General features: G+C 52.2%; 9 protein-coding genes across 9 annotated transcripts; 4 read left to right on the forward strand and 5 right to left on the reverse strand.

Moving 5' to 3' along the window:
• Window positions 1-1,771: 1,771 nt before the first annotated feature.
• On the forward strand, window positions 1,772-3,258 carry Aud_008119 (aminotransferase-like domain-containing protein; the record flags this gene model as incomplete). Its single annotated transcript, XM_043293002.1, has 3 exons — window positions 1,772-2,257; window positions 2,346-2,731; window positions 2,790-3,258. 3 exons carry the CDS (start codon window positions 1,772-1,774, stop codon window positions 3,256-3,258), a joined length of 1,341 nt encoding a protein of 446 aa, XP_043148937.1.
• A 2,153-nt stretch (window positions 3,259-5,411) lies between these two features.
• Window positions 5,412-7,524, forward strand: Aud_008120 (transcription factor domain-containing protein; the record flags this gene model as incomplete). Its single annotated transcript, XM_043293003.1, has 5 exons — window positions 5,412-5,476; window positions 5,506-6,299; window positions 6,352-6,763; window positions 6,815-7,097; window positions 7,159-7,524. 5 exons carry the CDS (start codon window positions 5,412-5,414, stop codon window positions 7,522-7,524), a joined length of 1,920 nt encoding a protein of 639 aa, XP_043148938.1.
• Window positions 7,525-9,322: 1,798 nt separating this feature from the next.
• Window positions 9,323-12,258, forward strand: exgO (exo-beta-1,3-glucanase Exg0; the record flags this gene model as incomplete). The annotated part of the gene is made up of 2 exons (XM_043293004.1): window positions 9,323-9,551; window positions 9,614-12,258. The coding sequence occupies 2 exons, from the start codon at window positions 9,323-9,325 to the stop codon at window positions 12,256-12,258; spliced, it is 2,874 nt and encodes a 957-aa protein (XP_043148939.1).
• Window positions 12,259-12,548: 290 nt separating this feature from the next.
• On the reverse strand, window positions 12,549-13,984 carry Aud_008122 (cation diffusion facilitator family transporter; the record flags this gene model as incomplete). The annotated part of the gene is made up of 2 exons (XM_043293005.1): window positions 12,549-12,790; window positions 12,838-13,984. The coding sequence occupies 2 exons, from the start codon at window positions 13,982-13,984 to the stop codon at window positions 12,549-12,551; spliced, it is 1,389 nt and encodes a 462-aa protein (XP_043148940.1).
• A 316-nt stretch (window positions 13,985-14,300) lies between these two features.
• Aud_008123 (lytic polysaccharide monooxygenase) lies at window positions 14,301-15,185 on the reverse strand (the record flags this gene model as incomplete). The annotated part of the gene is made up of 1 exon (XM_043293006.1): window positions 14,301-15,185. The coding sequence occupies one exon, from the start codon at window positions 15,183-15,185 to the stop codon at window positions 14,301-14,303; it is 885 nt and encodes a 294-aa protein (XP_043148941.1).
• Window positions 15,186-16,354: 1,169 nt separating this feature from the next.
• Window positions 16,355-17,911, reverse strand: Aud_008124 (VHS and GAT domain-containing protein; the record flags this gene model as incomplete). The annotated part of the gene is made up of 5 exons (XM_043293007.1): window positions 16,355-17,113; window positions 17,176-17,556; window positions 17,627-17,665; window positions 17,745-17,812; window positions 17,875-17,911. The coding sequence occupies 5 exons, from the start codon at window positions 17,909-17,911 to the stop codon at window positions 16,355-16,357; spliced, it is 1,284 nt and encodes a 427-aa protein (XP_043148942.1).
• A 1,213-nt stretch (window positions 17,912-19,124) lies between these two features.
• Aud_008125 (fused D-mandelate dehydrogenase faamily protein/uL22 family ribosomal protein) lies at window positions 19,125-21,882 on the reverse strand (the record flags this gene model as incomplete). Its single annotated transcript, XM_043293008.1, has 11 exons — window positions 19,125-19,277; window positions 19,337-19,524; window positions 19,705-19,918; window positions 20,207-20,366; window positions 20,553-20,779; window positions 20,832-21,113; window positions 21,171-21,253; window positions 21,309-21,425; window positions 21,481-21,595; window positions 21,650-21,748; window positions 21,802-21,882. The coding sequence occupies 11 exons, from the start codon at window positions 21,880-21,882 to the stop codon at window positions 19,125-19,127; spliced, it is 1,719 nt and encodes a 572-aa protein (XP_043148943.1).
• A 725-nt stretch (window positions 21,883-22,607) lies between these two features.
• Aud_008126 (NAD(P)-dependent alcohol dehydrogenase) lies at window positions 22,608-23,867 on the forward strand (the record flags this gene model as incomplete). The annotated part of the gene is made up of 2 exons (XM_043293009.1): window positions 22,608-22,667; window positions 22,725-23,867. The coding sequence occupies 2 exons, from the start codon at window positions 22,608-22,610 to the stop codon at window positions 23,865-23,867; spliced, it is 1,203 nt and encodes a 400-aa protein (XP_043148944.1).
• Window positions 23,868-24,050: 183 nt separating this feature from the next.
• Aud_008127 (SDR family NAD(P)-dependent oxidoreductase) lies at window positions 24,051-24,940 on the reverse strand (the record flags this gene model as incomplete). Its single annotated transcript, XM_043293010.1, has 3 exons — window positions 24,051-24,322; window positions 24,384-24,826; window positions 24,882-24,940. The coding sequence occupies 3 exons, from the start codon at window positions 24,938-24,940 to the stop codon at window positions 24,051-24,053; spliced, it is 774 nt and encodes a 257-aa protein (XP_043148945.1).
• Window positions 24,941-25,182: the final 242 nt, after the last annotated feature.

The following is a 25,182-nucleotide window of genomic DNA, read 5'->3' on the forward strand; positions in this document are numbered from 1 at the left end:
ATTTCTCATTCTTTTTGAGACCTTTGAGCTTCGGAAATAACGATTTCATCATTATTTTATGCTGTGAGAAATATTATTTACATTTTTTTTTTATCTAGTTACTTCTTTTTTCTACTTAATAATTCTTTCTATGATGGATCATGGCTGTACTGGACTACTGCAGGTTTCTAGCTCTAGTTAGTTAGTGACTGCGGGTGGGGAATCTCTTGGTTTTCTCGGCACTGCGGTAATTATAATTGACTAACAACTCTAGTATTGGATAGTTTTAAGGAGATCAGGAGAGGCTGTGTCTGAAAACAGAGTGATATAGACAATGACCATTTAAACAGTCAATGTGATTTATGGTGGTGCCTCCGCCTCCTGATGAGCTGTGCCGAGTACAGCCCTCAGGATCACCAGACGACTCAGATTCTCATCTCATATGATCCTGTCTATTTACTGAAATACTTGAGCATGGCTGAGAATATCTCCCACATTGGATTTCATCATGGTCAGTAAAGCTGTCCATCCTCTTTGTATTGGTTCGTCAAGAGGCATGCTCCATAGTATGCTACTGGGTCTAAACGAGCACCGTGGAAAATGCACCATGCGCCATGTCTAATGCAAGTATGAACCATACAGCCACCTACGCGTCGATGGTGATGCCACCTGCCAGGTGTGAACTGTTTGCAATTTATTTGGCATTTTGACACAGATAGACACTGATTATCAGACTTCTCCTGAGAAAAGAAAAAAAAAAAAATATCAGCTTGAGACAAACCCACATAATCAGGTTAATTGACATTTTTGGCTGGAATGCCAATGTGTGGTTAGGACTCCGCCTCGTATTGGTTAACCCAAGCAAGTTATACACTTGGTCATTGAGGCGTTCACACACTTTGCTTCTACGCGTTATTGATAATGACCAATGGTCTTCGTGTAGTGTGTAGTCTCCCAACATTTACGTACTCTCGCTTTCTTAGTGATGCTGAGATAAAATATGGTAGCCTTGGTGAGGCTCAGGGGCAGTCGGCGGGAATCCTTATGGAGTATTAAAGGTACCTGATCTGCTAAGAATAGAAGTATCACCTGCCGGCCTCTTGTTGATTGGTTTGTTGGCGCTTGGCTTTGGAAGGATCCGAAGGTACCTCTCTTGCGGCAATTGGCTGGCACCAGTAGCCAAACGTACGGGAATACACTTGTGTTTGGAGGACTTTAGGTACCTTAGTTGGTCTTGTTTGTTTGGTTTGATTTGATATGTCCCATCATGATCAGTTAACGGAGCATTCCTACATAAACATGGATGCTCAGCCATGGCTGGTATCCGCAGTGGCAGAAATAGTGGATGTTTAGAATCCGCGACCGGAATCGGTAACAGTTCGTCAGCCGTGGTAAGGTACTGTATTCCCCCACACCCGAACTTTGCACGTCATCCGAAGATTTTTCTCCTGAGGTGCTTCAACTGACAATCCACCACAATAACAGGAGTAGAGTAAATGTTGATAATTCCTCACTAGTCTCACATTTGCTCCTATTATACGTACTTGGTCGTAAGCTATCCAAAACTGAAGGGAAGGAGAAAATAGACAACAATGGCATGCGTATTCCTCTGTGTCTGTCATTTCGAATGGCGGCAGCCGACGTCACCGGACTGACGTGTCCTTGTCCTTCCACACTGAATTTTCCAACACCAAAGGTCACCGACTGAAACCGACCTAGTCATCAACACATACAGGGTTAAAGTTATCTTTTTTGTACACATACTAGCAAGTGGCAAGTGACAGCTGTTGACATGGGTTTCATTCCCGCCGAAGAGCGGATCGATCTCTTCAAAGGCTGGCCTAACCCCTCGCTGTTGCCCACTACAGCCTTGGCCCAAGCATCCGCCACCGTCCTGTCTACGCCGTCCATCTGGGCCCCAGCCCTGCTGTACGGTCCTGATGATGGCTATCTGCCCCTTCGAAAGAGTGTTGCTGAATGGCTGACCCACTTTTACAAACCACGCGAACCGGTTTGTTTCGATCGGATCTGCATTACTGGCGGTGCCAGCCAGAATCTGGCATGTATCTTCCAGGTCTTCACGGACCCGAGTTACACCAGACATGTCTGGATGGTAGCGCCTGCATATCATCTGGCGTCTCGGATGGTGGACGATGCCGGCTTCGCGGGTCGTATCAGAGCCGTTCCGCAAGATGACGCGGGGCTAGATCTTGAATATCTCCGTCAGGAGATGGAGGCCGCCGAGCGGAAAGCTAATGAAGAGCAGAGATTCGAACCGGTACGGTAGACTGGCTGTATATCAGATCTCTCTCTCTCTCTCTCTCTCTCTCTCTCTCTCTCTTCCATCCACAAACTGATCTGTAAAGAAACATAAACCTCCGAGGCCATGGGGGAAAATCTACAAACACCTCATCTATGCCACGCCGACCTTCTCTAATCCCACGACGCGGACCATGTCCCTGTCCGACCGGGAGAAACTGGTCCAGCTCGCGCGCGAGTTTGACGCCTTGATCGTGACAGATGACGTCTACGATTTTCTCCAGTGGTCCGCGGATCTAGACCGACCCCTTGCTGCGCCCGACAAGGCACGCGTGCCTCGGTTGGTAGACATCGATCGCTACCTGGACGGAGGGCCCCCGGATGAATGGGGAAACGTCGTCAGTAACGGGAGCTTCAGTAAACTGATTGGCCCTGGCATGCGGACCGGATGGGCAGAAGGCACGGCCAAGTTTGCCTACGGTCTTTCTCAAGCGTATTGCCTCGTAATTTTTGACCTTGGAATAGAACTATCTGAACTGATTATCTGGCAGCGGTTCGTCGCGGTCCGGAGGATCCCCGTCCCAAATGGCCTCCACTATTATTGCTCAGTTGCTCGCCAATGGGACTTTCCAGTCTCATCTAATTGAGGTCTTGCAGCCCGCTTATGCTCGCAGGTACCATGTCATGATGTCTGCTATCCGCAAACACCTTCTCCCTCTGGGCGTAGTACTACCCTACTCCTCCGAGATCGTCGGTGGATACTTTATCTGGGTGCGTCTTCCGAGCCCGCTACGCGCAAGTGATGTCGTCCAATTGGCGCTGGAGAAGCAGGAAGTCAAGGTGGCTGCTGGTGACATTTTCCAAGTCCCTGGGGACACGGTGAATCGAGGCAACGACTTTCATGATTTCCTGCGACTTTGTTTTGCATGGTCTGAGGAGGACCGACTCGCTGAAGGAGTGCGACGACTAGGATGTGTCATTCATGATGCTTTAGTTGAACCCACTGCCATTTCTACGTAGTGTTGAGTGACCATGGTTGGAAGCGGATCGGCCCGCATGTATACCCTCTCTGGTCCAAAAACACCCCAGTTACTTTGGTTCCCTTTTGTCCCCTCCACTCTTAGGAACCTCTAGCCATCAACACAGTCATCTATATAATCTCGTAGAGATTCATGGCAACAGCTTGTCTAATCACCGTCCTTCGAATCTCCACCTTACCGCCCGGTCTCATAGCAATGTCATGCAAGCATCGGCAATATAATCAATTGTACAGTAGTAGTCGAGAGGAGCCCGTGCAAATTCGAACGGAAATTGTGGAAAGCAGATTAAATCGACCAATAATGTGGTCGATGTGCTGCCTCTGCCACCATGTTGAGGAGATATACATACCTACCTACTGGAACCCCAATTCCATCCACCAGCAGTTACATTACCCTTCCAAATCTCAGAAAACAGGGCACTCTAAAAGAACAATGTACGTACAGATATATTAAAATCACACCTGGGCAGCATGTTCAACATGTACATGCGCCATTCCAGTGTCAAGGCAAACCCTAGGCAGCGAGGTAGATGATTGCTACCAACGATGCAGCAAGACTTTTACAACCATCACAGCTAGTGCAAACCAATCGTAGGTCTTCTTAGACCTCGCTTCAGACTGGTTTAGTGAACGTGGTCCAATAACAAAATCCGCATGTCTATAGCTCTCTGGCACTTTGAGATCACAGTGGTAGCTGTAGCCAATGAGCAGTTAGGTGTTGCCAGTCAGAGAGGTTAGGTCTCCAGACATTGAGAACCCGGAGGTCATGATCTTCGAAAACCATCACGGCACCGCTTGGCCCGAGAATAGCTGGCGTTTTTGTTTCTTTTATTTGATTCATATCTGAACTCCAGGGCTGTAATCACATGCAGGATGCCATGTCGGATTGTGCGTACGTTGATTGCAGTTGCATCTGCAAATGAGGACTTCATTCTGGGGACAATGGTTTCGATGAATCGAACAATTTCTTATGTAGTCGGTGGTGTTGATAGGACGTTGGGGTTCCTATGTCAGATAATGTTTGTTAGCATTGATGGGAAACCACTTTGCCATCTATAGACAGTAACTCACTGTGGGTTGATCAACTCTCGGAATGCATTGAATCTGTTCTCCCAAGTAGCTATTGGTTTTGAAATCTTCTGCGGGCGGCTAAACGGGTACATGTCCGCAATGCAACGGTGGGATGGTTCTGAGGTAATTGCGTCGGGATCTGAAAGGCTGGCGCAACATGTAACGACTGACGACGACGTACCCCATCGTATACTTCTTGAATGAACAACGGCATCTTGCCCTGCTTGGAATAGTATTTCATCAAGTATCCCATCCCATGGGTTTCATGTTGTAAGGGACCGGGACTATCTCATCTTCCAGAATACAGGCTGGATCATCGCCGACTTTGACCAACTCTTAGTTACCGAACAGCCAGAAGATGCTCCTGATGGAGCCAGTCATCGAGTAGAGGCCTGTTTAACCCAGTCAGGGACTATTCGCTATAGGGTAATGTAGCACTTACGAGTATAGCCGAACGATAAATACTCGTCAATTTCAGAAGATAGCGTTCCGGGGTAACCAAATCCTTGAACCCAGATGGGTCAAGCCGATTCTCTTCCAGAAGTTTGGGGTCCTTCATTGCACGGCTGGAGATCACCACCTCGTCTGGATCTCGATCTTCGTCCTCAGACGAAAGGCTCTCATGCTCGGCATCGCTAAGTGAAATCCTCTCCAGCTTCTCTGTAAGAGTACATTCAGATGCGGTTGCAGATCGCAAACACCGTATCTGATTTGCCAGCTGTGGCTCCTGAAGACCTTGAGAAGAGCTGTACTCTTTGCGTTCGTATGTTGATCACATGACTACCTTACCTGGAGACATTCACTGCGATACGGCGTAATGTCGACAGGGATTACCCTCCCAACGCCGAACGCCGAAACTACTGCTGGACTAAAACCAGAAGATGGCTCAGGTTGAAACGATGCATCATTCACGGATCCCGAGGGAAGATCTGTCCTCTCGCGAGCCGTAGTACTCGAACAAGGAAGTAGACACCTGCTGTTATGTGAGTTGCACATTTTCAATACAAGGAAATACGAAGAATATAGGTAGCTATTGACACCGTCAGGACGTCACGCCGCCGGAATGGAAAGCCCGCCTCCTGCGAGCCATGTCGTAAAGACAAAGTCCGGTGTGATCATGGGCGTCCTGTCTGTTCCCGCTGTCTACGGCGCGGCAGCACCAGTCGGTGCTTCTATCATCCTGCGCCGTTGACGCGGGCTACGAGGCGGAGTGGGGGGTTCACTGAGGATCAGCATGCTTTTAAGGAGCCCCAGTCCGAACTCCGCAGGTCTCCTGAGGCTTTGTCTTCTCCAGGATCGAGGTCAGACCACTTGCTGTCAGCGGGATACTTGGGACCGACCAGTTTTGTTTCTGTTTTGGGCGAAGGAGACGGTGCGAACGAGCTAGTCACTGCTACTGATGAGAGCACTGCGGCGTCGTCTGTTCCAGCGTGGTGGGTGAAGAGAGCTACCGAGGTTGTTGGCCACCTTGTGGAGTTTCCTACTCTCAAGCAATTGATACTGGAATTCTACGGTCTCAGTCAGGCTGCCGTGATTGCAGCACCTTTCGTCCTGAACGCACTGTCCCAGATGCAGGATACCTACCATGCCTACCAGCTGGATCAAGGGGAGACAGAAATTCCGGCGTTGGTTGCAACCGTCCTTGACAACACGAGGCGGAAATTTGGTGTCCCGCCTACGGCGGACGGAGCGCACTTCCACCGGCTCTACACAGGTTCTTGCCTGCGTTTGGAGATACTTGCGGTTGTTTATGCTCTGGCAGGTCGAGCGAGTCAATTCGGACTGGGGCAACCGAAGAACAAGCTCCTGTCTTCACACTTTGCGCGCAGGATGCTCGCGGCGAGTGATACCGCGCTTGAAACGTGCAGATATCTATCGCCTGTGAATGACCTAACGCTCTGGGTACTCCACGAGAACCTTCTTTTGTCCACATTGGTCCTCGGTCACTCGAGTGAGTTGTACATGTCGGCCGTGAAGAAGACAGAAGACTGACGAGGTGAAAGGCTCAGTGACCTGGCATCGGCTAGGCGAACTCGCGACATGCATTTTCGAGCTTGGTTTGCACCGGGATTCGGATGAACGCTCTGATCTTCCGAACTTTCTGCTAGAGTCGAGACGCAGGCTATTCGCCGCTGTCTATCAATTGGACAAGAGCATTGCGACCTTCTTGGGCCGACCACCCCGGATCTCGTGGAGACATTCTGATTGCCGCCTGCCTCTTGATATCAGCGATGAGGCTCTCACCGGGAGTAGAGAGCTTGCGCAAAAATCAGTGACGGCGGAAGGGTGGAGTTGTCATGCTGTCTACCAGCGTTCAGCATGGATCCGACTGCGCTTCCTCATCAGCACGTTTCGGGAGGAAATCTTGGAGCTGTCCTTGACAAAGTCCAGCGAGAACCGGGACGAGCAACTGAGGTGAGCTTGATTCCCGATGACCTGACGCTGAAGGTTAATGGCGAAACAAAGAGACGTCTCCCGCCGTAGCCGCCAGACCTGGGATTCGGTACCTAGTCATCTTCGCTATACAGAGGACTGCTGGAACACTCATCAACCGATCAGCGTCAAGGTCATGCTCATTGTCTCATACCTGGCGTTTCTCTACAATGAGTTTCTTGTGCAGCGGTTGTTGGCTCTCGGAGAATATAGCGCTGCATTGGTCGATGTGAGTTCGACCATCCTTTCAACGGTCTTGACCTTTGGCAGACAACAGGAATGGGCTGTTGATATCCATCGCGACTTTATCTGGACAGTAGGTGATCCATCTCCCCTCGGTACTGCCTTGCACGAGAGACGTGACTGACCACTTGCAGCTCCTCCTCTACGGCTTTCCCAGCGCGAGTGTTTTACTCAGAGCGCTCCAAACGCATGCCAGCAGAAACCAGTTACCGAGCATCTATCCTCGAGGTATTCTCATTCGGCACCTCAGTGTCTTCATCTCTCATCTAGAAACAATGGGCGGACCAGGCACCGCCAACCACGCGTTTTTCAGCCGAGCGACTCGAGTCTTCTCCCGCATCATGGATGAGTTTCTCGCGCCCGAAGCGGTACCTGCAACTGAAACCTCTCCTGTAGACTCTGTTGCTCATCTAGACGTCTCCTTGTTTTCTGATTTTGAGGGAGTCGGTCTCTTGGATACGATGGATTTCGCCTCCGTACTTGACCCAGTTTTGTATTAGTGACTCTTATTCAGGGCATATAAAGGTCTCGCTGCTCGCATTTAGCAACTATCTTGATATTCCTATATGGATCGTTTCAGAGTAGCAAAGGCAGCAGGGCAGACATACTTTGCCCCTGGCCTGGATAATGCGGTGGATGGACCCACGTGCCGTGATGCAGGTTGTTCTATGTAGCCTGTAGTCCTGACTCGTGTGATTTATGCGCATATGCAGTGCCGAGATTTCTCATACAATGGGCAGCCAAACCGTGAAGAAAACCTGACTCACCCATGATAGCGTGACTTTAGACTTTTCCTCCTGCTGACGTATTATGAATTCTGTCTCAAGGGTCAACCGCGACGACGTGACTAGGTCCCGACTCAAGAATGTGTCGAGTCAAGTAACTAGCGAATCCTCCTAACGACCAAGTGGATCTCTGGGCCGTCGATCTGCGCGTCGAGACCGCACCGCACGCGCCATTGGCCTCGACTGCAATGTGAGGATTCTTGTCATTCTACGTGCAGATGCCAGGGACACGAATCATCGGGCAGATGGTCGAGTCCTCAGCGACAAAACAGGAAATGTGACGAACATGGAATGTCCACGGGCTTCTATCTCAGGCGCCGTCGGCCCGCGCAACCACACGATTCCTCACCAAGATGGTTGCAAGGTTGCCGAATAGACAGGTGAGACTGACGTTCAGAACCGGGATGAAAGGAATTTGTGTCTTAAGTTTACTCGTAGATAGTATGTGGATTGTGTCGTCCTGGACGATTTCGAGGTATGTTGTCTAGGCCCTAGAATTTGCGTACGGTATATAGGCTACTGGACGAATCTATTGCTTTTGCTCTAGGAGTTTTCCTTCGCTTCTCCTTCTTCTGCCTCTTCTCCTCTTGTGCTCGCAAGTACCCATCCCTGCTCCCTTTCTTAGCGTGTCGAGGCCTCCCCTTTTCAAGATTGACTCTTGATTCGTCACCTTTACTCTCCTTGCAAGTGGTAACGCGTTCGAATCACTACCATATTCGAGGTTAGTATCTCAATTTCCCCGATAATGGAACGAGGCCATCAAGGCTTGTTCTTCCTTTAATTTCTTCAGATGCAGCGCTCATATTTATAGCACAGGGGACTATCCTCAAAGTGACTATCATTCAGTCCATCACCGATTTCTGCTGCTTGAAGCGTTTCATCGGCCCGTCGGAGTGTTTCACGCTGGACAACGACGGCCGCCGTCTTTTCATCTGATTGGTCGTCGGCAGTTGACTTCTGCCCAAGGACTACTGCTGATTGGCTGTTATTCATTCCTCAACTATAAGAGGTAATTTCAAAACAATACGCGCTCTGCTCCCTCCTGTGATAACTCTTATTGGTTTTAATGGTGTATTGTGACCGTAATTGTTTGAGAAGGGACAATCGTTATACGATTCATTCAGGCTTCATTGTTGATTCTAGCCTGAGGAGCTTATTCCTCTTCAACAAGGCACTGATCTAGTCTCTCGTTCTAATTATTAACGCTTCTGTATCTCTCGCACCCCCCTGTTTCTGTCTCGTCTGTCGTTGTCTTCTCTTCTTTCCTTCACTTTTGGTGGTGTGGTGCTGTGTTCTGTCTCTCCTTCCATTTTTCATCTGTACTTTATTCCCCTTCATTCTTTGATATTCGCTTGCAGTCTCAGTCCTTCCTTGATACGCGCTCCACTCGTTTATCCTCTACGCGCCAAAGATCAAGGCGTGGGAACACTCTCAGTACTGGTTGCTGATCAAAATTGTTTGCTACTTGCATCGATCATTGCTGGCTCAGTGATCATATCCCAGTGAATTGAAGATGGCCTTTCTTCGCACCCCGATCGTGCTCGTGCTGACGCAGATACTGCTCTTCCTGGGCCTTGTCAATGCAGTTCCTACCCCGGAGTCTCTCGATTTGCGTGCGAATCTAGCTAGAGATACTGCGTCGAGCTTCTGGGTGGGCAATATCAAGCGTCAAGGCGCGGTGGCTTTTGGCCAAAGCTCGGGTTATCAGGTTTACCGCAATGTGAAGGACTTTGGCGCCAAAGGTAGTCTCCTTCTACTGAGACCACGGTACTTTTTTTTTTATCTTTTCTGACCAACAATCTAGGCGACGGAGTAACCGATGATACTGCAGCGATCAACCAGGCAATGTCTTCCGGTAACCGATGCGGAAAAGGGTGCGATTCTTCTACCACCACTCCCGCTCTAGTTTATTTTCCTCCCGGTACATATGTTGTGTCGAAGCCCATCATCCAGTACTACTACTCTCAAATCGTCGGCGATGCCATTAATCTCCCCGTGATCAAGGCGTCCGCCGGCTTTACAGGTATGGCGGTGATTGACGCCGACCCGTACGAGAATGACGGCTCCAACTGGTACACCAACCAGAACAACTTCTTCCGCGCCATTCGCAACCTGGTCATCGACCTCACGGCCATGCCGATGAGTTCTGGTGCTGGTATCCACTGGCAAGTCGGCCAGGCAACCAGCTTGCAGAACATCCGCTTCGAGATGGTCAGGGGAGGCGGCGATGCCAACAAGCAGCAAGGTATCTTCATGGACAACGGCTCCGGCGGTTTTATGTCCGACCTGGTCTTCAATGGTGGTAACTACGGTATGTTCGTGGGCAACCAGCAATTCACGACCCGCAACCTGAGCTTCAACGACTGCAACACGGCTGTTTTCATGAACTGGAACTGGGCCTGGACCTTCAAGTCCATCTCCATCAACAACTGCCAGGTCGGTCTCAACATGTCCAACTCGCCTCAGAACCAGACAGTTGGCTCCGTTCTCCTGCTGGACAGCTCGGTGACCAACACTCCCACTGGCGTTGTTACCGCGTTCACTCAGGACAGTATTCCCGTGGGCGGCGGGGTGTTGATCCTCGAGAATGTCGATTTTACCGGCTCCAATGTGGCCGTTGCCGGTATCCGTGGTAACACTATCCTCAACGGCGGATCTGTTGTGGCTAGCTGGATGCAGGGTAACACCTACAGTCCAACAAACTCTCTCAACAAGCGCGCAACTCAGGCCAAGGTTCGCGTGGTGACAGAGACGATTGTCGAGACCGTCCTTGCTTGCCCTACGCAGAATAGTGAGACCCTGGAATCTGCCCCGGCAAGAACCGCGCCTGCATCAGTAGCGACAGAGGCTCGCCAATCCATGACAGATGCTTCCGAGTCCACTCATGTAGCAGGCCAGCTCAGTGCAGCCAGGACTGCTCCTGTGGTGTATCCCACTCTGTCTGGCAGCCTTTCCATGCCTGGTTTTGGACCTGGTTCGAGCGTCGGCTCTCAAGTGTCAAAGACTAAAACCCCGCCTGTCCCTGCCGGAACTGTCGCTTCCGGAAATCCTTCAGCAGCTCCATCTGGTGGCACCTCTGCCGGAGGGTCACCTATTGTCGTTCCAAATGCTCCCCACACCACGAGCACCAAGCCAGTCGTCCCCACGGTACAGGTCTCCGCCTCGTCGGCCACGGTCGCTTCGATAGCCGTGAGCCACAGTGCCAGTGCATGTGCGAGCAAGGCAATCACCAAGACGCGAGTCCAGACCGTCATGCCTCAAGCGACGAAGCCAAGCTCCTTATTGAATGGCTCGAAGGTGTTTGAGCGATCCAAGCCTCAGTACACTGAATACGCCGCTTCGTCCTTTGTGAGCGTCAAGTCGGCTGGTGCCAAGGGTGATGGCCAGACCGATGACACGGCCGCCATCCAGAAAGTGCTGAACAGCGTGACGGAGGACCAGATCGTCTACTTCGACCACGGTGCCTACATCATCACCGACACGATCAAAGTGCCCAAGAATATCAAGATCACCGGCGAAGTCTGGCCCCTTCTCATGGCTCACGGCGACAAATTTGCGGACGAAAAGAACCCAATTCCCCTTCTCCAGATTGGTCAGCCCGGAGAGAAAGGCTCTGTGGAGATCACCGACCTCGCCATCCAGACGAAGGGCCCCGCGCCCGGCGCAGTCCTGATGGAATGGAATGTTGCCGAAACCAGCCAGGGATCTGTGGGTATGTGGGATGTGCACTTCCGCATTGGCGGCTCCGCGGGCACGGAACTGCAGAGCGACAAGTGCTCCAAGAACCCCACGGTGACCACAACCCCCAACCCGGAGTGCATCGGTGCGTTCCTGTTGCTGCACATCACCGAGCATGCTAGCGCCTACATCGAGAACGCTTGGTTCTGGACGGCGGACCACGAGCTCGACCTGGCCGACCACAACCAGATCAACATCTACACCGGCCGTGGTGTCCTGGTTGAGAGCGATGGACCCGTCTGGTTGTATGGCACGGCCTCGGAGCACCACCAGCTGTACAACTACCAGGTTGCAAACGCGCAGAACGTCTTCATGGGCCTGATTCAGACCGAGACACCATACTACCAGTCCAACCCCGACGCATTGACACCCTTCACGCCCCAGACCACATGGAACGACCCCACCTTCGCCCACTGCACGACCGCCTCGTGCCGCAAGGCCTGGGGTCTGCGTGTGTTGAACACCTCGGACCTGTTCGTGTACGGGGCGGGTCTGTACAGCTTTTTCGACAATTACGGGCAGACATGCTTGGAGACCGAGTCGTGCCAGGAGAACATGGTGGAGATCGACTGCTCGAATGTCCATCTGTACGGGCTGAGCACCAAGGCCAGCGTCAACATGATCACCTCGTCGAACGGCGTGGGTATTGTGCCTCAGGACGAGAACGAGAGCAACTTTTGCTCCACTATTGCTCTCTTTGAACAATCGTGATCATTTTGTTGCCAGTTGCGTGTGCTGATGATGGTCATGGCTCTCCTTCTTGTTCTTTGTTTTGTTGGGTTTATTTCACAGGACACCCGTACGTTTTCTTGCTCTGGCAAGCCAGGGTTGCAGGTATCTAGAGGCCAGTGGCGGATGCAGATAGATATGACATGTGGATACACCTTAGACAGCATACAATGATTCCCAATGATCCTTGCGAAAAACATCCCAGCCCATACAAGTATTCCATAATAGCAATAGCAAATGGTAGACCCCAGAGATCACAGGAGATATAGCGCCTATAGCTCCTTCTTCAAGAAATGCTCCGGCTTGTGAGTCGTCTCATAGTCGACATGGACATAAGCCCGCTCCACATCGGGCAACGACTCGAGCTTGATCTGCAGCTCCTCGGCGACGTCGTGGGTCGCACGCAGGGACTCCTCGGGGTCCATGACGATGTCGACTTCAACGAGTAGCCGGGGCCCTGAGGTATACGCGCGGACGGTGTCGATGGCGGTGATGTACGGGGAATGAGTCATAGCTGATAGATTAATTAGCAATTGTTCTTTCTCTGAACATGAAACATACAGATATAAGTGATGAGCTGCTGCATCTTGGTATCGGCGGTGACGCCGATAAGCAACTGGAACTCGTGGTAGGCGGTATGCATCCAGAGCACGCTGATGAGGACGGAGAGGATAATGGCGCCCATGGGATCGATCCACCAGCGCAGCTTACTGCCGCCGACGGAGGTGAGGATACCGAAGCCGTTGATGAGGAGGTCGTTGCGGTGGTCTTCCCAGAGGATTCTGATCTGGGAGACCTGGTTGCGGAGGGCCCAGCAATACAGGAAGAGGGCGAGTTTGGTGCAGAAGGCGACGACGACGGCGATGACGGAGGGGAGGTGGAAGGAGCCCGTGGCGGCGTCGGAACCCTCTACCAGCTCGCGGATGGAGAAGGCGACGAGGATGAAGGAGACGGCCGTCATGAGGAAGCAGAAGCAGATGTTGCCTGCTGTTTCGATGCGGGCCTTGCCGGCGGGGAACTTGCGGGGGTCGACGCGGTTGACGGCCTTGTTGCAGAGGAGGAGGGTGAGGTTGGAGCAGGGGTCGAAGATGGCATCGGCCATGGTTGTGAAGAGGGAGAGGGAGCCGGAGGAGATGGCGCCGTAGAGCTGGAGGACGGAGAGGACGACGTTGGCGGCGAAGGAGCCGTAGACGGCGATGCGGTAGCGGAGGGCGTTGTTGCTGTTGAGCTCGCGCGCGGCGCGGACGTGTTCCTCGACGGGCTTGAGCATGCGCTCGATGTTCTCGTTCTGCGTCTTGTAGAAGCCCTGCAGTTGGCGCGAGGCGAGGGTGTTGGAGATGGCATTGCGGCTGCGGGATTTGATTCCTGCAGCGGCGGCGGCGGCGGAGGAGGAGGCATCACGTTTGCGCGAGGTGTTGGCTACCTGTTGGATCTCCTCGGCGGTTTTCAGCTTCGACGCGAGTTGAAAGGGATCGTTTTCCGGGGTGTAGCGGGGCGGCGGCTGGCCTTCTTCATCGCTGCTTGAGTTCGTGCGGTGCTGGGAGCTGTGTGGTTGTGTCTGCTCAGAAGGATCGAGAGCCGTGCTGGTGGCAGCGTTCAAGGCCAAGGCCGGTGACGCTCGGTCTCGGGGGATGTGCGAGTGTAGGGTGTGTGGGTTGAAGGGAGAAGGGTGGTGAGAGATGCTGTGTCGAAAGTGACTGTCCTCCATGGTGAAGCAGTCGATTATACGGAGTAAGTCAACTTATGGATGGATAGCGAGGAGATGGGGGATGGAAGGGATTTAATCGTTGACGGCAGGAAAGAAAAGTGTTGAGGTTATCCGAGCTTCCCCAAAAGGAAAAACCCCGACTTGGCAGTGGCTGAGTTTATCTTATCTGATCAATGAATTTGTCAGGGGTGACCAACACCACTTATGCATTATGCCTATTCCTCTAGTGCGGCAGACTTATGCAGACAGGCAATTCTATTTCTATCACTAGTTACACACATCTCACCCCTCCATGTAAAACACCCGCGCTTTATTCCTAAGCAGCATACTGCATCAGACTCTTCAGAAGAGAAGAAAGGAAGCTAAGCTGCTCCTCAGCAGTGCCGCTGGTGGGGAAAGACGTGGACGAACCAGCACCGTTGCCGGTGCCAGCGGTCGAGGTGGCAGACGGTCTCACGCTGGTGACCATAGTGGTAGGCGTGCTGGTGACAACGTTGTTTCCAGTGCTGGGAGTGGTGACAGCAATGCTGGCAGTAGAGGTTGGAGCCGAAGAGGAGCCAGACCCAGCGCCGGAGCCGGAGCTGGAGCCGGAGCTGGAAGAACCGGAGCTGGAAGAGCCGGAGCCACCAACGGTGAAGTCAATGCAGGACTCGTAGGTCTGGTCGATCGACTGGGCATACCAGTACCACTGGAGAACACAAGCACCGGCCTCGGAGCACTGGCTGCCCAGGTTGTCGGGGATGGTGACGCTGAAGTTGGTCTCGTCCTTGGAGACACCAGTGGCGGTCGAGGCGTAGTCGGTCCAGGACTTGAGAGTATTGCCAATCACAGTGTTGGTGGCGGTGTCGACGACGGAGACGTTGGCCACACCTGTGTGAGGGGCACGGATGTCAACCACGAAGTCAACGGTCTGGCCGGCGGTGTACGAGTAGACGTTGTCCTTGTTGTCGGCGAACTTGTAACCCTTGCAGAGCCAGATGTCACACTCCCCGGCGGTGTAGTCGCTCTGGCCCTTGGCGACCTGAAGCTCGCCCTGGATGTTGCCGTAGTTGTCGGACTGCTGGTTAATCTCCACCTGGTTACCGCAGGCAGCCTTCATGGCCGGACCGGGCATACGAGGCTTGGGAGAGCTGACAAAACCGTGACCGTGGACCATGGAGACCAGGCCGGCAAGGGCAACAAGTGTTCCGGTTTGCTTCATTGTGCTGATTGTAGGTGTTGGGGATCGAAATGCAGAAAGTATGAGGTTCAGAGAATGTAACAGGTATACCAGTATACCGAACGTGGATCGATCAAGGAGAGTCTTAGCGAAAGGAAGAGAAAGAATGAAATGGTCACAGACCTAACAATCTCAGAAGAAAGAATGTGGAATGAAGCAAGCCTGCGTGCTGAGAGAAGGGGAAGAGAGGAGCAGAGAGCAAGGCAGCCCGAACCAACTCTATATACAACGACCGACAGGACCAACTCCAGGAGTGACGGCCATTCTGAGACACGGCTCTAGACTCAAACAGGGATTCAGGGACAGACTTCATTCCGAAATTTCACCAGTTGCGCCGGCTTACTCCACCGGAAAAGGGTGTTTGTGATCTGTGTCGGTCTTGGAGATGGACATAGCTCGAGGTTGGCACTAGCTTAACCGTTAGCTATCCACTAAGCTTCTAAAAACAAGTCAGAGGGCATCGGAACGCTACCGACCGACTCTCTGGGCGTGGAAAATATCTAAGCAGGCCGAAGCGCCGAAGTGGTTTTGGATAAATTGACATGAAACAAATGGAGACGGCGGTGGATTTGCTTAGGAGCAGCTCCGGGATGCTTGGCACTCTGCGAGTTTCATCTTCATTAAGACCACAGCCCCATGAGAGACAAACCTCATATCGTGCGACGTCTAGCCTTCAATGGCGAATCGGCCTGCTTCCCCAGGCGGAATTATTGGGCCAGAGTTTGTCCTGCTGTAATATCCGTGGGAGGTTCATGACTCGTAGCGTCGTAAACATCAATCTATATGCTTGACGCCTTCACATGCGCTCAGTACGACGACCCACTGGATAACTATGTAAGCGTCAAAAGAGGCATTAGGTCCGTATAGGAGTCTCCACAATTCATGCTGGTTTTATGTTCAAATTTCCTCAATCCTTGATCAATCAATCCACGAATTATATCACACGCAAAAGGGGGTAATGCCACCAATAAGCAAAACGCAGGGGGAATATCCAATGCTCTCATGATCCGCAAAAGTGGTATCGCATCAATTACATCCATCATAATGAAAGCGGCTAGATTGCACCGAAAAGCAAAGTGGGCTCAAGAACGTATCCGTATTTGAAACGAGTCAACCAGAAATGGCCGAGCCTGAAGTAAATCACCCCGATATTAAAGAGTGTGCTGCGTAGGATGTTGGTATGGTCTTGCCTGTTGCTGGTTCTCTGTGGCACCCAGACTGTTGTTGGTTGTGCTGTAGGCATCCGCAAATGGATTCTGTACCTGGAAATCCTCCGACCGGTACTCGTACCGAGCCGCGCTACTACTCACCGGCGCTGCCGTTGGAGGCGCCGCTGACAAAGGAGCCGCCGTTGCAGTGCTCTGCTGCTGCTGCTGCGCCGGCAGCGGTGGTGGTGAGGAGACCGAGGGCGAGGGACTTTGCTCTTGTCGCTGCGGCACAGGGAGCACAGGCAGCGGACGATTGGTACCAGTCGCAGTCGCTCCGTTCGATGAAACGGGTGACTGGCTGCCCGAGTTGCCGGTTGCTTTGCGGGCGCTGAGGAACGCATGCTGGTACTTGGACAACGCGACCGACAGCTCATCATTCGTCTCGATCAAGGTCTGAAGCGTACTCTCGTCCGGTGCGGGATTCGTCGAATGTATATAGTTCTGAATGGCGCGGGATGCCGTCTGGCAACGAGTACAGAATTCCTTGATGAGCTCGTTTCCGTTGAACTCTGTGGGGGGCGTTGACTGAACGAACTGCAGGAGTAACTTGGCCGACGTTTTGGCTTCCGTCACGCGAGCAGCGAGTTCATCTGGCGGTGGTAATGTCGACGCAGGCCGGGCAGAGTTCTGCATGTATGGGTATGCCTGCTGCTGCTGCTGCTGTTGTTGCTGCTGCTGCGATCGTGAAGATCTCCAGGTGCTCTGCCCAACCGCGAACCGTTAGCAATGTATTTCATGACTTCACCATGCCTTGACAAGCGTACCCTACTGTTCTGCCTGCTCAGTTTACTTTTCTCCTTCTTCCACATCTGCATCAGCGGCGCTAGATCCTCGTCCCACTGTCGCTGCGACTCGATGGCATCCAGCGTTTCCCGCAGGAAGTGTTGCACGTTGAGGTCCCACCCATCACGCAGGAGATCTTTTATCGTAGCTACGAACTTGGCATCAATGTTGCGTGTAAAAGTGTGGCCCGGATTGTCGATAAGTATGCGCATTAGCATAATCGCATTGTATTGGATCTGGGATGGAGTCGAGGCTGGATCAGACAGGTATTTGCGAAGTCGCTGGGCAGCCTCTCTGGCGGCATTGGGGCTGGACTCTGCGCTTTCGACTATGGCAGGCAGGTGAACGAATTCGTTCCCTTGCTATGCGACCAGGATATTAGCGATGTTATGCAATGGCGGCGCGGTTGGTGAGCCTAATGAGCCAACGTACTCGGTTGTCTTGCTGTCCCCCGCTCTCGCAGAAATCTTTCTGTAATCCCCAGTCGTCGCATTAGTGATTATTCGATATTTGACGTCATTCGAACGATAATTCCGAGGGTCGCACGTACCACTGCTTTCAGAATCGTTCCCTCGGGCGAGTCATCCGGGTACTCCGAAGGGCTGTTGAGCGATGGGCCTATTTCTAATGAGCGTTCTGGGGTAAACAAGGGTCCATAGACGGGGCGGATGGGGACTCACTCGAGCGCTTGCTGAGAGAACCAAATATGCGCTTCATTATATAGAACGCGTGAAAACGAGATTTACAACAAAAATCACTCGCAGAATATAGTGGTATGACAAGAGGGGAGGGAAAGGAGACAGACTGGCTAGATAAACACCAGCGCAGCTGACAACCCAACTAGGTAAAAAGTAGCTTTAGTACGGAGAGGTCTAGGCAGTACCTCTGTGCGGAAGGCAGAAATGCAAATCTCCGATGTGCCTGGAGCATAATCAGGACCATTAACCATAATTATAACCACGAGCCACAATCCATAGTCTGAAATATAAGGTTAGGTAGGCCCGAGTTGGCAGTGGCAATGTGCGTCAAGGACACGCAAGCCAACTTTTCTGTTCTCTGGCGGATGAGTATTCAATATCAGTCCTCGGTCCATCCGTCGCAAGGCAGTTATTCTTCCACAATATCGTCTGAGCTGGTAATCAAGTGAGTAGTACACTTCATACGTATGCATATCGGAATTAAGAGTCTTACTCCACCAGCCCGCGATGAGCTATTTGTTGAACCAGTTTAAGCTCCGCATCGAATGCTATGTTCTGGTTGAAAAAGACAAGCAGAGCAGCACCGCCACGCTTGGCTCTCAAGGCATCAATGATATGTTGCAGAAGCTGACGAATGTCGCCGTTCTTTGGTCAAGCACCTATGGCTGGTGATGGGTTTTGAGTTCACCATCATGTTTAACCTTTGGACTACAAGAGATAAGCGAAAGTTTCATGTTGTTACACTGTAGAGTCTAATGGTCTGGATTCGAGTAGTCTCGAAACATCAAGGAAAGATTGGTAAGTATCAAGGAAAAGATGAATCCGTATCCCGTTCATGAAATAACGCTCGACATGATCTCGAAATATATGAGAGAAGGTCCGGGCTGGTTGTACCAAGACGAAAAACCGATCATCAACCGATTGCCAGATGAGAACCTCAGTTACTCAATCCCAGCCTCGAAACGTGGAACAAAGACAGAAGCACAAAAAATGAATCAGACCTGTCCAAGGTCAACGCTGACGGACCCTCCACGAGGTGTCCCTAGCCTATGTCTTTTGTCTCATGCTCAGCGCCCGTTTGGTTTCGAATTTTTTCGTTTTATTCAGAAGATAGAATAATGGAAGTTCTTTTGCATTCCTTTCCGTGACCAGGTATTTGTTCCGTACAACAGCAAACTCCGGCTTCCCATTCATTTTCCGACTACCCTAACCCCCCGACATCTACAGCCCGCTTACGCCTCGATGAGGGCACGGCGGATCTGAGTACCACGCTGGCGGGAGCTGAGGTGGGCCTCGCGCTTGACAACGGACGCCTTCTGGACAGTCTCCTCACCCTCGGTAAGGATGAGCTCGATGTGGCAGGGGTTGGTCATGTAGGGGTTGATCTAGACTCCGAGTTAGTCTCATTGGTAGATTTTCAGCTGTGGAACGTAGGTCAACATACACGACCGTGAGCACGGTAGGTGCGTCTCCGGCCCTTGGGAGCCTGGTTGACCTGGATGTGCTTGACAACAAGGTTGCCAGTGTCGAGACCCTTGGTGTCGGCGTTGGCCTCAGCGTTCTTCAGGAGGTCGAGGAGGAACTGAGCGGACTTGACGGGCCAGCGAGCCTTGCTGACACCCCACTGCTTGCCTGTAATACAGTCAGCATTTGATTTCAATATGTTCCCCCAAATGATCATCAATCTGTATTCCATGCACAACGCCTTAAAACGCAACCTCGTCGTCTCTTCGCGAAAACCATAAGGCTGTCCTCACAACCCCGAAATCGATGACCTCCGCTTAAAGGGATAAAGAAATTGTCGACACTCACCCTGAGCGGTGCGACCAATGCTGCCAGCGTACCGCCGGAAGGGAACAACCTCGGTCTTGGTCTTGACGTTCTCGAGGAAGGTAAGGGCGCGCTGCAACTTCATGCCGTTGATGGCCTGAGCGGTCTCACGGGTGTTCTTGAAGCTGACACGCAGGTAAGAGCCCCGGGCGCGGGCGCTCTTTGCGGCCGGAATGTCCTGAGCAGCGTAACGGACCTGATGCAAACAAAGACCCAACATCAGCAAAAACCATGTCCTATTCCCATTTCCTTCACGAGGCGTAAAACGGAGGGAAAACGATGGCGTCGGTAGGATTCAATTTTTCGGATTTTTTTCTTTTCGTGAACAGGGCATAGCCAGGAACGACACAGGTAAAAGTCGAACATCGCCGGTGCAACAGGAAATGTGTATTTCCTCAACTCTTGCCGTCTGCATTTTTTTCGCCTTTCGATCCTTTCCTTCGCCATCGTTTCCGTCGTCTTGAATAATATCAAAAACACTCACCATCTTGATGCGGTTGCCGAGCGGGGTGGTCCTCGATGTCGGATGAGAAGTTTTGTCGCTTTGCTTTGGTCGGCCGCTGGAATCTTGAGATCGCGAAGCTCGCTCGTTGTGGTGCGCTTTTTCGCTCTTGGCGCCCGCACGCCCTAAGCGAGCCCTAACACTAGGCCCAGTCCGGTAGTTAAATCACTCACCGCCCGGCAGATGAGAACATCAATACTCCCTTAGCTCTCTGTATCTCTCTCACTCGTTGCTCGTTATTATGGTTATAGGTATAGGGAAATGGTTATCTATAAAATGTGCATTGCTCTATTTAGGAGAAAATAGTGTCTATCAGATCATCAATCACCTTCCATTCTGCCCCTTGAAAATATCCTTCTGCTCCGGCACCAATGTGATCATCTCGCCCTTCTCCACCGCCGAGCGCAAGTTGTTCAAGACCAACAGCTCCATTTCCTTCTGTGTCTCATAGGTCGCGGTTCCAATATGTGGTAGCAGCATCACGCGGGGGTTATTTACAAGTCCAGGTTCTATCTCGGGCTCGTTCTCATACACGTCCAAACCAGCGGACATGACCTGTTGCATATCGTTACTACCCATAACTCAGGAGGGATAGGATGGAGCTTACCTTGCCGGAATCCAAAGCGGCGACCAGAGCCTTTTCGTCAATCAAAGCACCACGAGCCGTGTTCACAATGACCACACCGTCTTTCATCTTCTGGAACTCCTTCTCGCCAATGATATGGCGAGTCTTGGCATTAAGGGCGAGGTTCAGGCTGAGGACATCCGCATTCGCTAGCAACTCATCAAACGAGACATACTGCGCATCCCCCTCAAGCTCTGGTGAGAGTCTCGACCTGTTGTGGTATTGTATCTTCATTCCGAAAGCTCGTGCACGATTGGCCATTTCCTATTGCAAGGAAATCAGCTGCGGATCGCTGCTGTGACTTGAAAGAACAGGGCTTACCCTTCCGATTCCTCCCATCCCGAGAATACCAAGCACCTTGCCCTGAGGGTCGTGCCCAAGCGTAGTCTTTCCCTGCCATTGACCTATGGAAATTGTCAATTTTCACAGTTTCGTAGAATTGAACGGCAGAAAACTAACCAGCGCGGAGAGCTGATAAGGGGATATAAGCTTGGCGCAAAGCGCCAATCATGAGGAAGATGCCTACGTCGGCTGTTGCGTGGTTAACAGCGACTGGGGTACTGGAGACAGCAATTCCTGTACTTTATCAGCTTTTCTGGTTTCTGTATTGAGAAATCATGTATGGTCGCACCCTTCTCTGAACAGGCCGGGATGTCAATGTTGTCATAGCCAGCTCCATTGTGGCAGATATACTTTAATGACTTGGGAAGGACCGAGAGCAACTCTGCGTCGAATGGACCAGTGAACTGAGCTCAGTTAGTAAGTAGACAATTATCGTCCCGTTCCACTGCCATGTTTACCTTGGTAGACGCATTGGATCGGTAAATCACTACCACATCGTCGTACTGGCCTTCTTTGCAATTCCGGATGAACTCGTCTCTGGTGCCTTCGGGAAATTCCTTCAACGCTATATTAGAGACGACACTCTACCAGACCACGATCGCAAGCTCACCTTAAGAGTCAGGATGGACGAGAGATCTTCCCATTCCTTTCTAGCGTGCGTGATCGCACCGATGAGTAGAGCTGAGGGCATGATGTCAGAGTTGGAGAGCGGGGTGAGAGCTCTTATCGCGGTGTAAGAAGAATTCAACGTTCAAGAACAGAGCGCAGGGAGGGACAAAGCACTTGGGAAGAGAAGAAAGAAGAAAGGGAGGTACGCAAAGAGATGATTGAAAGGGTTCACCTGACCAGTATCTGGACCTCTGATCATGTTTATTTGATATTGTTTCTTGACTTGATCTTGGTTATCATTTCCCGGAGCTCCTCCATATTGCGTGGGGGTCACCAGCATTACAGCACGGTATTATTACATCAATCGATACATCAATACATTGGATACAAAAGTATTTACGATACAGCGAGACTCGGACATTATTTGCGCCAGGTGCAGAAGAAGCGAGAAAAGATCCTGGCTAACATTCAGATAGAGTGAAATAGAGTGAGGAAGCTATCTATAAGTCGCTGATGCAGAAGAGTTGCCTTTAAATTCAGGATACTCCCGACTGTGGTGTTCTTAAATACAGCATGTTATGTTGGTAATATTTGTTGTCGGCTATTGAAAATCGGTTCAATTCCCGCTGCGGAGCAAATCCGGTATGACCCCACGTTATTCAATGGCCGACGAGGGGAAAGAGATGAATAACTGATGATGCTTCGGAATCATCCGTGATAACTCTTCTGCCATGAGCAATGAGATGAGAACTTTTCTCTTCCAAGGTCCCTCCTGATCCCATCAACAAGGACATTTCAACAAGCACCATGACCACCACAACCACCACTACAGCGCTCGTCCTCCACGGCGCCAAAGATCTCCGCCTGGTATGTAACAACTTTTTTGTCCTCATACAAACAGCCCGATAATAACACAGCGTCCAGGAATCACGACCCATCTCCCCTCCCACCGGCTCCGAAGTCCAGGTCGCCATCCGCGCAACCGGTCTCTGCGGCTCTGACCTCCACTACTACAACCACGGCCGCAATGGCGACTTCGTCGTGCGCGAGCCCATGTGCCTCGGCCACGAATCCTCCGGCACCGTCACAGCCCTCGGACCAGACGTGACAACCCTGCAGGTCGGCGACCGAGTCGCCCTCGAAGTCGGACTCCCCTGCCGCAAGTGCACCCTCTGCCGCACCGGCCGCTACAACATCTGCCCGGACATGAAGTTCCGCAGCAGCGCCAAGCTCTTCCCCCATCTCGACGGCACCCTCATGGAACTCACCAACCACCCCGCCGACCTCTGCCACAAGCTCCCCGCGAACGTCTCCTACGCCGGCGGCGCCCTCGTTGAGCCCCTCGCCGTCTGCCTGCACGCCATTCGCCGCTCGCACCCGCCCACACCCGCCGAAGTGGAACTGGCCACCGCACAAGGCGACCAGACCGCCGCGCTGATCTTCGGCGCAGGAGCTATCGGCCTCCTCCTCGCGGCTGCGCTAGCCGCCTCGCAGCCCTTCACCTCCATTGTCGTGGCGGACATCGACCCCGCGCGCCTGGAGATCGCAAACTCCCTCAACCTAGGCCTGAAGACCCATCTCCTCCCCAAGGGCGGCGACAAGGCTAACCCGCCGCCTGCGCCGGACGCCCCTGCCGCAGAGCACACCGCCTACGCCATGCAGAATGCCCAGCGGACCGCAGCGGCGCTGAAAGAAGCATACGGGCTTGCGTCGGGATTTGCGCGTGTGTACGAGTGTACGGGAGTGCCGGCGTGCGTGCAGGCGGGGATCTACGCTGCAAGCCCCGGCGCCGTCCTGGTGCAGATCGGGATGGGGAATCCCATCCAGACGCTGCCGGTGAGCGCGGCGGCGCTCCGGGAGGTGGATATCATCGGCACGTTCCGGTATGATGGCCATGCATATCCGGCAGCGATTGAGTTGATGGCTAGTGGGAAGCTTGAGTATGTGGAGAAGCAGGTTGTTACCCATCGGGTCAAACTTGAGGATGGGAGTCGGGCGTTTGCTCTGGCGGGGAAGGGAGTGGATGAGACGGGAAGGCCGGTGGTCAAGGTTGTCATTGAAAGCTAGATTTGATTTTGGTTCCGTGTTCGTCCGGCGATGGATACCCTGTTTGTAAAACGACGACTCGATATCGGTGGCACGAGGAGCAAGCGTAACTTACGCGCTGCACATGTGGCATATGTAGAGGATTTAAGGCATGTACTTGCATGATTGATTTCCTTATATGAAAAGTATTCACTAGCAGTGCATCTACTTTAAACCACCTGCCAGCAGCAAACTCTGGCCAGTCATGTAGCCCGTCGTTACGAGCATGCTCACAACATTAGCCACTTCGTCAGGGGTACCCAGTCGACCAAGTGGAATGCCCGCTGCGACGTCAGGGATGGCTTGAGCGCTGGGTATCATGCCAGTGTCGCCAATCATAGCCGGCGCCACGTCATTGACGCTGATATTATATTCAGCCAGTCGAGTCGCGAGATTCTTCATCATGCCAGTCATCCCGCCTTTCGAAGCGGCATAGTCTATTGATAAGGGTCAGTTGTCTGAAGTTCAGGTCGAGGACAGAGGCTTAGAGACACTTACGACATCCATTGATTCCGCCGCCATATCCAGCAATCGAGGACATAAAGACGATCCGACCCCATCGCTGCTCCCTCATATGGTCGACAACCCCCTTCACCAGGATAAAGGAAGCTCGCAGATTCACGTTGATGGTATAGTCAAACTCTTCCAGTGAGATATCCCACACCTGTGGGATGCGGTTGCCGTAGCCTGCGTTGGAGACAAGAATGTCCGGTCGCTGTCCGTGCTCCTTGTCAATCTGTGCGAACATGGTCTGGATCTGCTCTGCAGACGCAACGTCAACCTGGTGGATTGAAATGCGAAGTGCATCGGCGCCATCTGCTGCCGGTTGGCTGGATCTAAGCTCCTTTACAAGAGCACTCATTGCCTCGAGGTTGGTAGAGTACGTCAAGGCGAGATGGACTCCTTTCTGGGCCAGTTGACGAGCACATGCTGCTCCGATCCTAGCGAAAGAGTCAGTACTAGAGACGACTACAAAGCGGATAAAGAGATGCTCACCCTCCAGATGCCCCAGTGATGAGGGCCAATCGACCGCGTACCTCATTCAACTGCGCCATTGGTAAATAGTATCAGAGTGACAATATGATCTGCACCGTTGAGAACCAGAGCCAGGCTATAGAACAACCCTTTGATACTCGGGGGAGAAGACGACGAGCAATGCTCCGCCCCTCGGCTACCCACTTGCAGCTGTTTGCTTCCTCGGAGCAACCTCCGAGTGAGCGCGTATCAATGCCCCGCAGCCCCGCATCAACAGTGTGGGGGTGACAATGTCTCGGAGGTGAGCTGGGAGCACACGGAA

This window comes from Aspergillus udagawae (assembly GCF_001078395.1).
Source record: "Aspergillus udagawae IFM 46973 DNA, scaffold_6, whole genome shotgun sequence".
NCBI lineage: Eukaryota > Fungi > Ascomycota > Eurotiomycetes > Eurotiales > Aspergillaceae > Aspergillus > Aspergillus udagawae.